This window comes from Channa argus, chromosome 5 (assembly GCF_033026475.1).
Source record: "Channa argus isolate prfri chromosome 5, Channa argus male v1.0, whole genome shotgun sequence".
NCBI lineage: Eukaryota > Metazoa > Chordata > Actinopteri > Anabantiformes > Channidae > Channa > Channa argus.
In genome coordinates, this window is record NC_090201.1 from 14175004 (window position 1) to 14192983 (window position 17980).

Consider the following 17980-nt stretch of genomic DNA (forward strand, 5'->3'; position numbering starts at 1 on the left):
TAATATTACTATTCAGTCATACATGTTTCACACAAAGAAGGAAAATAACAACACTGACATCTTAGCAGAATCATCTTTTATCAGCCACTAACAAAGTGAATCCACACAGTTTGTTGCCTTTGTTGTTTTTTATTGCACATAGTGATGTTCTGCCAGGTTTGTGTGTGCACCATTTGAATACAGGCTTTAATACCAACCTAATTTACTGATGGCTTTATCATACAGACAGCCATAAATTATGGTAAAACTAGGAGGCTGGTTATAAATGTAACCTTTGCACTGGTGAAACAACAACAAACACAGTGGCTGATTTAGATGATTCCCTTTGCATACAGATAGTAGAAACAACCAAGTGTCCAAATTTAAACAAACACAACTGGATTAAAAGAGGGCTGGTGTGTAACAAAGTCTGGTGTAAGAGATTTAATCATTAAAAAAATAATTAAATGTAGGCAAGCACACCAGCTCACTTACTACTGAAAGTTAGTAGGTTACTCTCTACCAACAAGCAGCAATGAAGTCAGAAACGACACCACTGATTATATATACTACTGACTATAAAAAAACAAAAAACAATCATTGACAGGTGTTGCATCTTGCACTTTATCACACTAATTCAGATACAAGTGATACATCCAAATAAACACTGAACATGAATTCTAAAGCAATAGCTGTGGCAGGAGACACACACTTGAATCATACTTCTGATCAAAGTATAGGTCCAGGTTTAACAACACAAATTAATATAGCTACTACAGATAAAAAAACAGACACTTTAAAACCTCCAACAGTACATCCAAATAATTTGTTGTTTTCACCTACAGAACGGACCAGAGTAGGGAGTTAATGATCACAGGGGCTCACAGGAAGGCTAAGTTTAACATTACTTCAAGTAGTGTTTCAGAAAACATCCATATTACATCATCAATACATGGCAAATGTTCTCATAATCTACATTAGAGTCATTAATATTGTCATACAAAGCAGTCTTTTAAAAGGGAGAATGACTTAGATATAATTTGCTTGTTTTAACATATTAATGGTCGCAAGAAGTTGTGCTTATCAAAGGAAAAAGGTGCTATTGCTAACTACCACAATTGTTAAAGAGACTGTAATCCCACGTGTGTCATTGCTTTCAGGGATCAAGCTTGTGCCGGATGTAGAAATATTTACAGACACCAAACTGTTATTACTGTTTCACCCTGTTGTTGTTTTAGACGTGTTTGGTTACCTCTGATTACTTCCAGTAAATGTTCAGAACAAACTCATCAATTGTTCCAGTTAAAGGCCATCCCTGCCCAATGATGAGCAACACTGAGTGGTAACTTTCCGTATCACTTTAATCTATACATAGTACTAATGAGGTCTTCAGTACCATTAATCACTGTTATCTACTCAGAATTAATAATAAAGAAAAACTCTTTGCATAATAAAGGCATTCTTTCATGTAGTGATCTACACCGTCCAAAAGCATTTAAAAATGCTCCTGATCTGTAACCTGCCTCTAACATTGATCACCTCAGTAAGCTTCAGAAGCTGAGGATCATCAGTCCATACTGCATCCACTGAGGTTTTCATCAGGTAGACTACTAAAAATATACATATAGTTCTTATTATCTAGGAATATTATGATAAATGTGCTGACAACACTGCACCACATGCTTCTTGTGGTTTTTGCACCCGGCTTTGTCAGAGGTGACAATTTCAACACCTCCAAACCCTAAAATAATCAGCACTTTCAACGCAAGCTGAGAATGAGTTGGAAATGTCTCTGTGTCTTAAAGGAACAGTTTGACATTTTCTAGTTTTTATGTTCAGCTAACAGGCTGCTGGCTCTAACTTTATGTTTACTGTGCAGACACGAGATTGGTGATGTTCTCCTCATCTAATACTCAGCAAGGAAGAAAATAAGGGTTCTATAGTTCAACAAGATGCTAAATTATTCTTTTAACTTTTCTATCTGTGCAATAGCTTTTACTATCACTCTGTGTGTGAAGAGAATTCTAAAGATGTAGCTATTCAAATAACAAATAGATACTGTTAATAATAATAATAATAATAATAATAATAATAATAATAGTAGACATAAAAATCCTAAAATCATTTTCTATCATTCAATAAATTCAATACAAAACAGTTATCAGAGAGGTGCCTCAGTTTTTGTTATAATCTCAGTCAAAGGATACAGATCACAGATCGTAGGAAAGGCAGGGATAGCAAAGGGTTGCAGATGCTCAGAAGAAAAACTGGGACAGGTGTATAAGTGTATAAGTCAGTGGCATTGTGCATTTTAACTTTTCTATTTTTCACATCCATGCAATATCACAGCCATCAGTTGTTGCACTTGCCTTCTCATTGAAATCACTGTCAGCTTTCCAAGAGAGTCCTCTGGCCTGGATCAGCAGTCACTATTTGGCAGGATGTGCAGTACATACAGTTTAACCTCTTTCAAGTGAGAGCATTTGCAAAGGGATACAGAGCTGTCATGAACTCTGTAGTCCTCATATGTGGCGGATAATCTCTAATGGAAAACACTGGGCATTTTAACATCAAAAATAAACCAATGTAAAAACATTATAACATATCTAAATCAACAATACAAAACCTGAAAGCAATTTTTAAAAAAAGCAACATTGTGCCTAGTGACCACTGCTGGTTTTACTGGTGCCTGATGTCCAATCAATGATGATAAAGCTGAGGCTCATTATCATAAATAGGAAGCCAATCCCAGCAAAACAGGCAGCCTGGAAGAGAGAGTGATTAACGAGAGTGACAAAGAACAGAGAGCATTATAGGACGTTTAACTGGAGACATCACTTTTAGAGTCATATTTACGGTAACTTCAACTGTAAATCTTTGAGTCTTTGAGTGAACATAACCCCCCACACACAGTGTTTTAGTGTTACTTTAACTATGGGTGTACAAAATACTTTGGTTGAAATCAATATTTGTGAGCTTTATAAAAGCTGTTAACACCATAGAGTATACATGTTTATCATAGTTTCTTTAAATTAGTATTTAAATGTCAAAGGACACAAGACATTCCCTTGCTGAAAAATACACTGTAGTCAGTGGCCTCTCATGGACAAATTAAGTCACAGTTTCACTGTTTGTACATAATAATGGCATAATAATATATTTTTTAAAGCCGTCCTTACATAACCCCAATCAGCACCTGACATCTGTAACTGTTACCAAACAAGGCATTTATAGAAACAAAGTAATAGGCATCAGTCAGTCCATTTGTTGTGTAAGATTATATTCCCAGTTATGTCTTGCCATTTTATGCCTCTGTGTTTAGACAGACCCTCTTCTAGAATAAACATCATTTAATCTAAAATAAATTAACAAAAATTATTTATATATTTTTTTTGGTTCTCCAATTTAGACTTACCAGGATTTTGGGCACAGAGCGCAGTGGCTCCTCTTCTTTGGGTACAATACGAATGTAGAAGACAGCAGGGAAGATAAAGATGAGACAAGGGGCAGATGTGGCACCTGGGAAGCAGACAAAAACAAACAATTAATCATGAAAGCAGTTCTACATGAGCTGCTGCTATCATTCTGACCGTACTGTAATGGGGATTACTTTAATGGGGACTTTTAAAACAGAAAAAAATTGTTAATATTGATTTTGTTCCACTACTAGAAATGAATGTTGATCATATGAATTTTTTTAATTTAGACTGTAAATACCCGTTGAACTCTATCTGTAAAAGTAGTGCTTTCCATTACATCAAGGCCAGTGTCGGTGAAAAAAAAATTACATGCTGCACACAAACATTGTATGTTTTTTGAATAACTTTCCTTTATGACTACAACTCTGATGTTGGCTTTAGTCTGCCATACACATTGTGGCTACAGATCAATTTTAGTGTTACGTTCAATTTGTAACTTAAACTGTTGTTTTCTGATCAAATTTCCGACCGTCAGCACTCATGTAGGAGCACTCTAACATTTAACTTCATATGTCATAAAATGTATGCAAAGTCCTTGAATACAGACTGAGTTGTTTCCAGAAAAAGTTACTTTGCATGTGTAAATTCAATAAGTGAATGTAAAACATGTGCACGGGCATAACTCAATGATACATTCACTGTCATAAAAGTAATTCAGGTTATTTGAAGGCCATTTCTCCTTTTAAATGAGTCAGTCTAAATGAAGTGCTTTTACATCAAGGCCATCATTATCATGATGCTCTAACTTACCAATGATCCCAAAGATGCCCAGGATGTTGGGGGCAAAGATGACCAACAGGTTGATAAAAGTGAGCAGAATCAAAGCAATGGCAATGTGCCGCGGCCAGTAGAAAGTCTTGTTGGGAAAAATCATCTGCTGAATTGCTCTTCTTACCTTATTGTATCAAAAAAAAGCAACTGTTTTAAAATGATGCAGAGGTACAGAATGAAGAAAATAGAATGTAAACTGTTGGTGCTTAACATTTACTCACAGGAAAAAGCACAATAGGCACAGTGAGTGTGACAGCAGTGAGCACAGCCACACGGACACACAAAATCAAAGTGTCGTATGGGTCAATACGGCTGTAGGTGTGAAGCAACTCTGCTTCCACTTCACCTGAAAGAAATAAAAATGGAGGAATAGTTGATGAACCTGTCCTTAAACCACTTAGCAAAACATGACTTGTACTGTATTAAAAAGTAGCTACAGTAGTAATATCAAGTAAGTGTAGTATTAATACAGTTTTTCCTAGAGATTTCCAAGATTTGGTAAATTATTCTTAACAGTGGGTGCATTTCTTGAGACAGTTTGTACGACCTACCCCATAAATTTCTATGTTTGGTTTCAATAACAGTGTGATCAGGAAGAATTTCCTGATTAAATAGCACAAAGGAAAAATACAAAATAAAAAATATATTTGTCAGACATTGTGAAACTGTTTTCTTTTTCATCTGAAGGTTCCTGAGATGCACCTCTGAGTTATATATAATGCATTGGTTGATCCTCCCTTCACACATTTTCCTTCATTAGAGACAGTCAAGATTCACCTGTGGGCAATTTATCAATTCATATTTGCAAGGAAATCTAATAAAAATGTATAGAAATATGCTCGACACATTATGATTGAAACATTTTGCATGAATTGACTTCTGCAGTCAACTAACTCCTAGAAGTTTTAGGAGGTAAGTGTGTTCAATAGAAAACACTGCATTTCGATCAAAATAGGTAATAAATAGTAGGGAACCACAGACAATTTGTACAAAAGAATGAGTTGTTGCTTAAAATATGAGGCTAATGTGATGTGGAGGTTGAACAAGCACTTTTGATAATTTGATCATTTTTATTCAAGAAATGTAGTAAAGGAACAGAGAAAAACTGCATTAATATAATAATGCAGAAATCATAGTTCATGCATGCTGGAAAAAATGACTTGTTACTCGACTGCATCTAGTAAAACGTTTATCAAGATTACAGTAGCAGTGTAAATGGTTATTGTAAGATCTACAGCCTGATCACTAGAGGGAGCAGATGTAACACAGTGCTTTTCTGCATGTGGGATTAGTGCTCTGCTATAATACAATAATTCACAAATGATAATATGCTAATATAAACAATGGAAACTCAATGGAAGCCAATATGGAAAATTAAAAAGGGGTGCTGCAAAAAAAAAAAAATAGATAGATAGATAGATTCATAGAGTCCCTCCAGGATTTTGCAGTCATTTTTGTCATTATTAGGCCTGAAATGCCTGATTTCACAAAAGCTTTTCTAAATTACTGTGATGCATGTTGCAATGTCTTTATGATGTTTTAATTAGGGATTTGTAAAATTAATAGTTACGGCTCACACTTATCTACCTATTGATACTCAAAGCACTTGACGCTGCTTCTCATTGTTCCATTTGCATTCACAATGACATACCGATGGGTGAGCTGCTATGTAGCCGGGCCTACACTCACCGAGAGCAACTAAGCTGGGGTTCAGTGTCAAGGACACTTCGACATGTGACCGGAGGAGCCGGGGATCGAACCAACAACTGTGAGATTGGTGGACGACAGCTCGACCTCCTGCGCCACAGTCGCCCCGGAACAAGTTGCAATCGCAACAATGTGAAATCCTGGAGCGACAGCTAGATCGACAAAGTGAATCTATCTGTTACAAACATACTTAGGGAGAGACAGACAGATCAAGAGACAAGGAGCAAGAGACAGAATATTCTGCAATCAGAGAAGGACCCGGCCTCACCATAGAAAGTTAGGTATCCAAAAAGAGCAGCCAGGAAGTACATGCCGTACATGACTGCAATGGAGATGTTGGCCACATGCTGCATCTTTTTCTTTGTGGGGCTGAAATCAGAATATATTTCCATGTGATGTCACACACAAACAAACACACATACACACTTCTTCTTCAGGGCAGCCACATTGTCACAATTCTATCTAGTCCAGTTACTAAAAATACAATATATTGTAGGTAAATGCCTCCAAGATTCAATCCCACATCCACATTAATCTTAGGAAAACAAGCAACAGGGGTTCAAAGCAGGATGATAACTTTAAACTAACAACATGCTACATCATACAAGCAGTGCCAACTTCAAAATGTGAAAGCAGTGCATGTGACTAGGTTATGATCAGCCAAGTACAATGCAGACACAGTAGCTTTCCTCTTTTCTATGCAACTGGTTTCTTGTCCAAAACGCAGCAGGAGGTTTTCATTATAAAAACATACTTGCGCAGCTCTGTGTAGATGGGCAGGACCTCAGGGTGGCACACAAAGGCAAACGCCAGGATGGGGATGGTGTAGGCCGTCTGAAAATGAACCCCAACAAGTCACCATAGATACAGCAGCGCAATCCCAGGCGTCTTACCACCAACCTCATGCTTAACTGCCCATTACTCCCTCAGACACATTACAGAGAGCTAATTGTTTCCCTGTGATTAACTTGGACCTGGCTGCAGACCAGCTTTAGCCTATTTAACAATGCCTTAAGCAGCAGGGACTGGCCTTACTAGCCTGGGTTAGGAAAGTCTCATAAATCTTTAAGGGATGGTCACAGAGACTTAATAGGATTTCCTAGAACTCAGGAACAACTGTTTGGTATTTGCTAATTCTCTGGAAAATAAAATAGTTTCAATAAAATGAAGTACTGGAATGTTACAATGAAAATGGTTTAGGCCAGCAGCCGTAGCTAAGAGTTTTTAAAAAGTCCTGTCCTGTTGTGTAGGTGTGTACTGAGAGGAAAAAATAAGCTACTTAGTGAAATGTCATGTCTTTCCCATTTCACTCATTACCCTCTCTTTGGCCCATAAAGGCCAACCCTGAAAATCTCAATGTAACCAAGATAATGCCAAAGCATTTTTATTCTTCTGGTGAGAACATTAGACAGCACTGGACAACTTTGAGCCTTGCGTTAATACTAGACTCTTGTCTATCATTAACAGCTTGATAAAAGCCCTGGTGTCCTCATAAGTACAACTAAGTGCTTTAAACCGAGAGTAATTTCCATGCTTAGGTTGTGAACTGTTACTAGCAACATGCTGAGGATGACTATCACACAAGTGGGTTGCTGTCAGTGTTCATAGCAGCGGAGGTGGATTTGCAGTTTCAGACTGAGTGACATGCTAAAACCTACTTGTGAGTTGAGATTGGCCATTTTGGGAATACAGGCAGGGTCTGTCTCCCCACCAGGACCCATAACACTGACATTCATTACACTGACGGTGCCATTGTCGAAGTACTTCATTGGGCAATGGATATTGAACTTCTTGTAGATGACCTGCACGGGGGAAGAAGAAAGAGGCGTCAAGCAGAAACAAATACCGTTGAATGTAGTTTGCATAAAGACAAGCGAAAAACATGGCACTGTGGGAGCAAGGGAAAGACAGAGGGAGCAATGCATGGATTACAGCTCACACAGCAAAAACTAGGTCAGGGAAGACAGAGAACCAGCACAGTCTGGAAATGTAGCATGCAAACATAAGTCCATGTCAATGAATAGACAGAGGCAGTGAATAGAGAGAGGTGGTGGGAAGGTGAAAAAAATGAAACCCCACGTTAAAGCCTGATCCCAGAATGTGACCTGAATGTGGTGCCTTGATGTTTCTACCTCACGTGTGCATATCAAGTCAGAGAACTTACCGAAATGAGAAAGAAAACCATGCAGCTCAAGGAGAACCCACTAGTGTATCCCAGGTATCCTAAAACACAAACACTTCATTAGCATTTCTGCTCTCTGGTATATCATGGTCCTTCTTAATCTGAAATATGTTACACACAGCTTTTTTTTTAAAATCATGATCCAGATCTCAATGTTTTGCTGACATAAAGACCACGCAGCCATAATTGGATGGAATTCCTGGTCCAACACCATGAAAACAAACCTTCTCCTGAATATGTTTCAGATTTTGCTTTGAGGATAACGGCACATGGAGTTGTTGACTAGACCATTTACATCAACAGCAATTTCCTTGTCCATTCTTCCTGTGTCAACACAATTTCAACCGCTTGACTGTTTTGGACTTTATTTCTAGACTAATTAACTGTTTTTTTTTACTTCTGTACTGTCCTGCCTGTCTTTGTCTGATACACAGGAACCTTATTTTTGTATGATAAATAAACTTCCAGTCTGTTTGAATTGTCTGCATTTGGGTCCTGTATTTTCTCTGGCTGGTCATCTCTCAACAGAGACATACTACTAAAAGATGGAAAACAGAAAGTATGTTTAAAAAAAATTAACGGAGCAGCTTAGGACCTATGCCCATGTCAAATGTGGTGGCAGTTTTGTAAAAGAACTGGCAAATTCGCATTTATTAATAATTTCACTACTGACAGAAGCAACTGGGAGGTATGTAAGTAGAGAAAGCTGATCGTGGCTGCAGTGAGGGCCTGGAAGATCATTACCTGAGAAGATACAAAAATTACAAATGATTTACTGTAATAGATGAGGGGGACTAGATACTAGTTTTCTGTGAGCAGTGGCATTGCAAAATCCCCTACTAGCTGTAGGTACAGTATGTTCTTTTAACCCTGGTTTTACTTTAAAGTTGTAAACATTGTTAAGTTGGAAGCAAATTTGTACTTTGCAAACTCAATAGTGGCAGAATGCTGCACTCACAGCATTTCACCTCTTGTGGTACAGAAATCTTGGATTTTTCCACAGATTTCCTCAGAGAAATCCTGAAAGGATCAAGTTGTTGCCATAAGCACTAAAAATTGACAAGTACATTTTGCAAAGAGTTACATGTATATGGAGCTAAGAGTTCTATTATTTATGCCACATTTTATTTTTTATTATACACTGTTTTTTATTTGTCTTTTTTGTATCCCATGTAGTTTTATTTAACTTTAACCAACTTACTTTTTTTAATTGTGGGATTTTATGGTAAACCGCAGGAGAAGCATCTGGAGAAACATTATAGTCCATTATATATCTGTGCATGTTGTAGAATAAAAAATATTATTTATTATAATATTATTATTAGATTATAAAGATTTAGGATTTTTAATAGTAAATTTTCTCAAAGCAAATTTTTACTACTCAAAGTCGGAGAAGCACAACTATGATTAAATTACCAGCTCATATAGGTTGTAGGGTAAGTAAAATATTTGCCTCAGCATTGTGGAGCCAAATGTCGCTGTACACCAAGGGGTATTTCATAGTAAACAGAAGTACTGGGATGCTATTTATGCATTTGTGTTTGCATTAATTTGGCCCTATTTTGCCTTTTCCATCTGGTGTTTTATGGTTCATGTTTGCTTCATCATACTATGTAAATATCCTCCTGAAATTCAAGGTCGCCCACAACTGTTGGACCTTTGTACTGCCTTTCTGGATCTCTCTGTAGCATGTGTGTAAAAAGCCAGTGGAACCTATGGTGTAGTTTGGCAAGAAACTTCTGTTAGAGAAATGAAAAAGATGGAAATTTGTGTTAACAGACAGTAACTTTGAAAGGAGGTGACTTGATTAAACTTAGTGAGACCATTGAAGTTTCATTAGTTTTCACTGAAGTTTGGAGAGTATACTAAATGGAAAGAGGCCTGTGCATTTTTGCAGTGTTGTCATGTTGCTTTTTCTTTATTCCTTCTGATTATTTTCATATGTTTGTTCCTCTGAAGCATTGAAGGTGTGTGTCAAAAGAGCAGCAGAGTTTTAAAATGGACCTGTGAAAAAAGCAATGTTTGCAATTATAAGACATGCCTAAAAATTTGACATTAAATCAGATAAAGAAGCAGGTATATAAATAATGTACAAGGAGACATCTCAAAAGCATAACAGTGGAATTGAAGAAGATGAAAACAGTGGAAGATGAAGACACTGCAGGCTTAGTTAGCTCTGAAAACTCTTCTCTCTGCGGGATATAATATCAACAACAAGAAGAGCACTCACCTCTCATGAAAAGTAACAAAATGAAAATAAATACAAAAACATAAAACATTTGTGCAGTATGGCATTGCAGATAGATTATCTGTTATAATAGCAGAGGAACAAAAATCAAGCTCTGACGATTACATTCCCTGAAGCATCCTTGAACTGGTCACTATGTTAAACCCTTAGAGCGCCACAAATCCTGTGATTTTATTTCTCCCACAGGATGTTGGGAAAATTAAGGTGTATTTAATATTTCAATTTATAACATAGTTCCATTAACCTTACAAAACCAAATAGCTCTAGAGAGATTAATTAAAAGACTTTCTCCATTCAGTGCACCTAGACATTTAACTGCTACAGCCTTACTTGGTCTGATATGACCATTCTTTATGGTGGCTACTATTAAAAAAAAACATAGAACTTAAAAGTTAACCCAAACTGTATTGTTATCTGAAATATAAGGTGTCTTATTAAAACGACATAAAATTAGACACTCACCAAGCTGTTTCATGAGAGCCAATGGTAAAATTATTGCAACAGAGACAATGATCACAAGGTAGTTTCCATTCAGGTACCATTCAGTTCTGAGAGGCAGAAAGACAAAGTGAGAGACAATTACATGTATAGTTTTGGATTACACAGCATAAACACTTCTCTTTATTCTCACTTGTGTTAAGCATTTGCACTGGGTCAGATATTGCAAAGTTTGTGAATAGCTAGAAGTAGTGAAGAAACTAAGTTTTACATGGAAGAAGTATCATTTTATAACTATGCCAAGCTCATATATTTTAATTCACAGCTCAACAGAAATAAGCACTAATCATAATCAGTGGTTGCCAAGAAATCAAATATGTACTGAACAGTGGAAAAAATAAGCTTCTTTGCTCCCTGTACTGCAGCAAACAGAGGATTATTGCTGGCATGAGTACTGTTTAATGCTAAGTGTGGGTTAACATTATTTTTTTATGAAGTTCCCAATTCCAAATGTATGTAAATTTGTCAGTTTTACACATAAATTATTATACGAGATTTTTATGTTTTTCCACGATGAAGAATTGTATCACTTTAATGGAAAAATGCAGGTAAAATTAATGATACATTTTCCCTACTATTTTTTTGCATATACTTTTTTGAAGGCTAAAACATCTTACGTGGTAATTGGAAACTGGGCTTGTGCTCTCAGTATTTATACATATCTGGCAGCAGACTTGCTCAGCACTTTTTTCTCTTATTGTGAGAAAACTAATTAATAGCTCATACAGAAACAGTTTGTGGTTAAAATAGCCAAATGCTTAGGTTTGTTTATGACCAATCCATAAATTAAATTCCAGAAAGAGAAACCCAATCACATCAAATATTACCATAAAGTTATATCATTATAGTTAAGTTATACCATTAGTAATATTCGTAGCATGCCAAATTATGTCACCTCACAGTTTACACATAATATACCATATGCCACGGTTTTCAGTTTTCTTTAGTTAGGATACACAATAATAAATGTGTTAACTGTTAATATAAAGTATTTAAGCTTTTGTTGACTCCTAGCCCTTAGAAGCACATGCTACAGTGTTTGACTAAGCATTGTGAAAAGGTTGCGTGAATACTTCCACTGCTAAAAAACAACATGTGACAAACAGACTCCACTGACACATGCTTCTGTCTCATGCACAGACATATTTTGCATTTGTTGACATCTATCAGGTGGGAGACACTGCAGATATGCAACATCTACTGCAACACATTTACGCACAAGTTTCAGTAAAGTGAGGCTTATCTGTTTGTTGTCATCGTGCTCTCTGGCCTTCAAGACAACGGACAGTGTCTCTCAATGATACACACATACAATGTTACAGCCTCTTGCTAATGACATCTAAACACACAGCTGCAATAATCATTGATGTTAACAAACAAACATGAACTAACATACAAAAAATTCTCTGAAAAGTTGACACAAACACACACACACACACACACACACACACACACACTTAACACAGTTATATTTGCTATCATTGCAATTTTTTTACTTTCTATAACTACAGTATTTTTTGCAGCACTATTGTATTCGACCTCATCAGATTGTGAGGTGTTATTGTTATTTTGCTCATCTCCTGCACAGTTTAGGAGGAACTCACACTGGCCAATGTCACTGGGAATTCTGCCATCTCAAATTAACAGTGATTGCTGACCACAGCCTACAGCATCAAGAACTTCTACAGAGAGAAAACAGTGGTGACACCAGAAAACAATGTGGACATGTAGCAGTCGCTGTCTTTACTGTCTTCATTGGAGCAATGCATGCACTTGTGCCTTTTTATTAGCTCTGTTGTAATATGTTTTTTAAAAACTCAACAAACCCTTCTGTTGCGAACATTCCCCATTTATATACAGGGCTGTTTAATTAGAGATACAAATATATAAATACCCCATTCTCTCCTCCTCTTCTTGGCCAACCTGTCTCAAGACAGAAAGGTAGAGGAGGGGAGATTCTACATGGAGTGAGGGTTAAGGGGGTTAACACCTCACTTGTAATCCAGTCTAAGGAAGTGAGTGTGGTTTACATTTTCAGCTGTGGACACTAGCTGTATTTTGATGTGAGCATTTCTCACATTGCTGTGCTGCTCTTGTACTCTGGGGTCACTATCACAGCTGTTCTCACACCAGCAGCACACCAGCAGCACCAGGCTCACAAACAGCCACATCCTGACAGGACTTTAAAAAAAACAACAACAGTGGATTAGTCTTTAAAAGACTCGGCAGTGTCTTCAAATATTAAACTGAACCAGTATTACATGTGTTTATAGTAGGTGTAGCTAAACCTGGTCCTCCAGATTATCCCTGCTCAGAGTTTTCTACCCCTGATTTAGGGTATTAATTAATTGCATTTTATATGTGCAGCAGTTTTTCACTATTTTTAACAAAACCCTTTGACTAGAGGTCAGGTGTATTCCTTCCCTTTAGGCATGAGCATCCCGTGTTCTCTGGACTGAAATCAAACATGTTACCACAAAGTGACAAACAACTCACCCATTAGGTTTATCCACCTCCATAAAGGCCTGGATGACCAAAGGGAACTCATACTTGACTATGTACAGGTAACTGGACATGGCTGTGAAGAGGACACACACATACGCACACACACACAAATTATTATTAATATACACTGAAGTTAACATATAGAATAAACACGAAGGCATTTTAATACACATACACACTAACACACAGCAAGTACACACTAATCCCAAGCAACAAATCATTTAATACTATAAGTATTATACCAGAAACATCACAGCAGATGAAAAAAATATGTGTAAGTGTGAGGACAGATGGTGGTGTGCGACCTCACCTCCAATGTTTTGCAGTATGATGGCAATACCTGCCGCCATCTTCCCCGGAGTCCCAAAAGCCCTGTAGCCCAGCTGCTCATATGCACGAATACCTGAGCCACAAAAAAAAAAACGATAAAGGATACTATCATGTCAACACCAACCAAACTTTAGACTGAAAATGTAAATAGGCTTATGCATGGTAAGTTATGTTGTAAAAAAGCAGATCACTGCAAAGTAGGTGTTTTCTACATTGCAGTCTTACTGTCTGATCAAAAGATGTGAAACATACGTACCTACAATACCGGATGACTTTAACAATAAATGGATGGAATAGGATGACAGAACTGCCACCACTGTCAGAAGTACTCTGAAACAAACAAACATCAGATCATGACTGCTTTTACTGACAAAACTGTATTCATTTAGCATCAATGTACCAAGTCTCTTCATTTTTAGTAACAGAAAATCTTATATATTACATTTTGACACTGCATGTTAACCTGTAGGCTATTTACACAGCTGCAGCACAGACCTTCATCTTTTAGATATTGGTACTGCATTGGTGGAGCAGAGCCTCAATGGCTTCTATTTAGCCGGGATTGTTACTCCAGCTGAGCCAAGGAGGCTGCTCTATCAGCCCCTCTGCCCTGTGCTACATTCAGTAAACATACACCAGATGGGCTGTTTCAAAAGAAATGGTTCCTACACAGTTCTGGGAACTGACAAAATGAGGAAAATCCTTTGTAAACATTAATCTTTTTCCTCACTGGTGGAGTAACTCACTTCAATCACACCTGTTATTCTCTCCATTTTCAGTAACTGAGGCTCAAGGACTGTGCCTGCAATCGTTCTCCTGCTTGTAGCTTTTCTTTTTAACCATTGGATTCTTCTGTTTGGTTCCTAGAGCAAGTGTAACCCTCTCCTGGCTCCACCTCATCTTCTTCTCTCAAATTCTACTGTTGTTCCTATTTGTACATGAGGGTATTAGCTATGTCTCATTTTCCAAACATCAAGATTGGTCTGTCCTGCGACGCCTGACGCTTTTTGAAAAATACACTTAAAAAATGCTCCTGGCCAAAAAAAATTCTCCCCTAAATCTTCCTGATCACACACCACACACCATCATCAGAGAAATACACAACTGTTTTTTGTTTAACACCATCAAAATTATAACCACAGACAATTTAACCTCAATGTCAGAGCCATACATATTATGGCTTTATTTATGTAAGGAGGTCAGTAAATACATTAAGGTGTATGTTGAAACCAGTCAAGCACTAAAAGCTGGCATCAAATGTCTTTATTATGTTATTTATTACACTAATAGTTTGTGCAGTTGTTTATGTTTAGACATAGGACTAAGAACTTTTACAATCTCTGTTAGATCTTAGTGCTGCATTTGATACCATTGATCATAACATTTTATTACAGAGACTGGAACATGAAAATGGAATTACAGGAACTGCACTAGGTTGGTTTAAATCTTATCTATCTGATAGATTTCAATTTGTTCATGTTAATGATGAATCCTCCATGCACACAAAGGTTAGCTATGGAGTTCCACAAGGCTCTGTGTTAGGACCAATACTTTTTACTTTATATATGTCTCCTTTAGGCAACATTATTAGAAAACACTCCATAAATTTCCAATGTTATGCTGATGATACCCAGCTATATTTATCTATGGAACCAGATGAAAATAATCAGTTAATAAAGCTTCAAGCATGCCTACAAGACATCAAGGCCTGGATGTCCCACAATTTTTTACTTTTAAACTCAGACAAAACTGAAGTCATAGTATTTGGGCCCAAAAATCTCAGAGATATGATGTCCAACCATATTGTCACAGTAGATGGCATAAGTCTGGCCTCCAGTACTACTGCAAGGAACCTTGGAGTTATTTTTGATCAGGATCTATCCTTTAACTCACATATAAAACAAATCTCTAGAACAGCCTTCTTCCACCTACGGAACATTGCCAAAATTAGGAGCATCCTGTCTCAAAGTGATGCCGAAAAACTGGTCCATGCATTTGTTACCTCTAGGTTGGACTACTGTAATTCCCTACTTTCAGGATGCCCCAGTAACTCCCTAAAGAGCCTGCAATTAATCCAAAATGCTGCAGCAAGAGTGCTGACTGGAACTAGCAAGAGAGATCATATTTCACCTTCACTAGCTTCTCTCCATTGGCTTCCCATTAAATGTAGAATAGAATTTAAAACCCTGCTTCTTACATATAAAGCTCTGAATGGTCAGGCTCCATCATATTTAGACCTCATAGCACCATATCATCCCAGTAGACCACTTCGCTCTCAGAATGCAGGCCTACTTGTGGTTCCCAGAATTTCCAAAAGTAGAATGGGAGGTAGAGCCTTTAGCTATCAAGCTCCTCTCCTGTGGAACCAGCTCCCAGTTCAGATTCGGGAAGCAGACACTCTCTCTACTTTTAAGTCTAGGCTTAAAACCTTCCTTTTTAATAAAGCATATAGTTAGTTATAGTTATGCTGCCATAGGCTTAGACTGCTGGGGGACCCACCCCCCAATGCACTGAGCTCCTTTCCTCCTCTTGACCATCTCTCCTCTCCTCTCATCCAGCAATTGTCACCACTGTATGTCATTAACTCTGTGTGTTCTCTCCCGTAGTTGTCTTTGTCCTCCTCTGTCCCCTTCTCTTTGTCCCTTTCTGCAGGTGTCCCCCGGCTTTGAAGCTGTGTGTCTTCCAGCGTGAAGCTACTGATCCTACCAATCTGCCAGATGTTTTGTTGTTGCTTTTGTTGCTCTGTTCTTTTCTCTCTCCCCTTTCCACTCACCCCAACCGGTCGAGGCAGATGGCCGTCCACCCTGAGCCTGGTTCTGCTGGAGGTTTCTTCCGTTAAAGGGAGTTTTTCCCTCTCCACTGTTGCCTATGACTTGCTCCAGGGGGAATTGTTGGGTTCTCTTTATATATCTTTATAATCTTGACTTTATTCTGTAAAGTGCCCTGAGATGACTTTGTTGTGAATTGGCGCTATATAAATAAAGTTGAATTGAATTGAATTGAATATAATCATGGCTTCTTTAGTTATGGGAAAAATGAATATTTCAAAATGTGAAGTAGTGTACGAAAAGATATCAACATTAGTATTTGAAAATGACTCAACCCTATTTAAAACATTGAGTAATTAGTTTGGTTTCACAACTGTGCAATCTGTGCACCTGTAAATACATTTGTTAAACATAAGCACACTCCTGATCTAGGCAGTCTATCTATTAATGCTTTTTGTTTGGCTCATAAGGTGCATGTTTCAATTATCAAACTAGGATTTCTTTTTTACTTTAAAAGGAGATGTATGAAAAGCACCACAATTCTAGGAACCCTGTGACGAACTCTCACCATGAGCAACTTTTATGAATGAACCCCTGATCTACTGACTTTCCCTGATCCAGTCCACCTCTTTCCAACTATTCTGTATTTTCTCTCTCTTTAGTGGTTACTGTTGGTGACATTTACTTTCTCTCCAACACACTCTCCTCATTCCTCTGTCCTGTTGGAAAGGCCAGGCAGCACGTCTTTCACCTCGGCTGCAACGCTTGGCCAGTTAACAGGGATTTTTTGTTAGCTGGGCTGACTTGCAGTGGAGGATTGAGTCAAGTGGCAGTGGGAGGCCAGATCTGCTGACAATCAGACAAACTGACACACTCGGGTCACTGTAGCACTGCACACAGCTTTCCACCCCGATAGAATCATGCCCAAGCTTGGGCCATTGACCCTCTAAAACCTCTATACCTGCCAACGAAAATCTGTGTGATACAGTATGAAACACCATACCACAAGCAAAACAGAAACAGAACACATTCCTAAAAGTGAGGAATGTTTTAGATAAAACATTCCTCACTTTTAGGTCCATGAATCACACTGTGCTTCTCAGTCCACTAAACATGCATAATGTTCAGTTTATCAACAACAGATCAAATTGAAAAAGCTTGACATCCTTTATTTGTAAATATATTTATAGTTTTGGATTTATAGTCAAAAATACAGTAAAAAAGGTATACATGTGGATTTATGCATCCTGCCTCACACCGATGTACTTGTAAAAAGTGGATGAAGAATCAATTTACAGTAGATGTTTGCAGCATGTGACTCAGGCCAGTGGACAGTCAAACACATAAGAAATACTGTGTAACAGGCCCATTTGTTGCTGCCGATATTGATTTTTTATTTTTTTGCTGTTGTTTACTTCCTGGTCTTTGAGCAAACATTGTCGCCTCATTTTTAGGTCTTCTGTCCCCCGTAGGATCAGGACCCAAGGTTCAGAATAACACAGTGTATTGGTAG

General features: G+C 37.7%; 1 protein-coding gene across 4 annotated transcripts in view; it reads right to left on the bottom strand.

Annotated features, from left to right (window-relative positions):
* Positions 1-437: 437 nt before the first annotated feature.
* LOC137127507 (sodium-coupled neutral amino acid transporter 3-like) overlaps positions 438-17980 on the bottom strand; it is a 35913-nt gene continuing 18370 nt past the window's right edge. For all 4 annotated transcript variants that reach the window (XM_067504569.1, XM_067504567.1, XM_067504568.1 and 1 more), the window contains 12 exons: positions 13956-14029; positions 13680-13772; positions 13361-13442; positions 10829-10914; positions 8101-8159; positions 7595-7738; positions 6691-6770; positions 6205-6305; positions 4451-4575; positions 4209-4353; positions 3395-3498; positions 438-2744 (listed from right to left, as the gene is read on the bottom strand). In XM_067504569.1, coding sequence (XP_067360670.1) covers positions 2640-2744; positions 3395-3498; positions 4209-4353; positions 4451-4575; positions 6205-6305; positions 6691-6770; positions 7595-7738; positions 8101-8159; positions 10829-10914; positions 13361-13442; positions 13680-13772; positions 13956-14029 — 1198 coding nt within the window. In that variant the 3' untranslated portion in view covers positions 438-2639. The remainder of the gene's footprint in view (positions 2745-3394; positions 3499-4208; positions 4354-4450; positions 4576-6204; positions 6306-6690; positions 6771-7594; positions 7739-8100; positions 8160-10828; positions 10915-13360; positions 13443-13679; positions 13773-13955; positions 14030-17980) is intronic.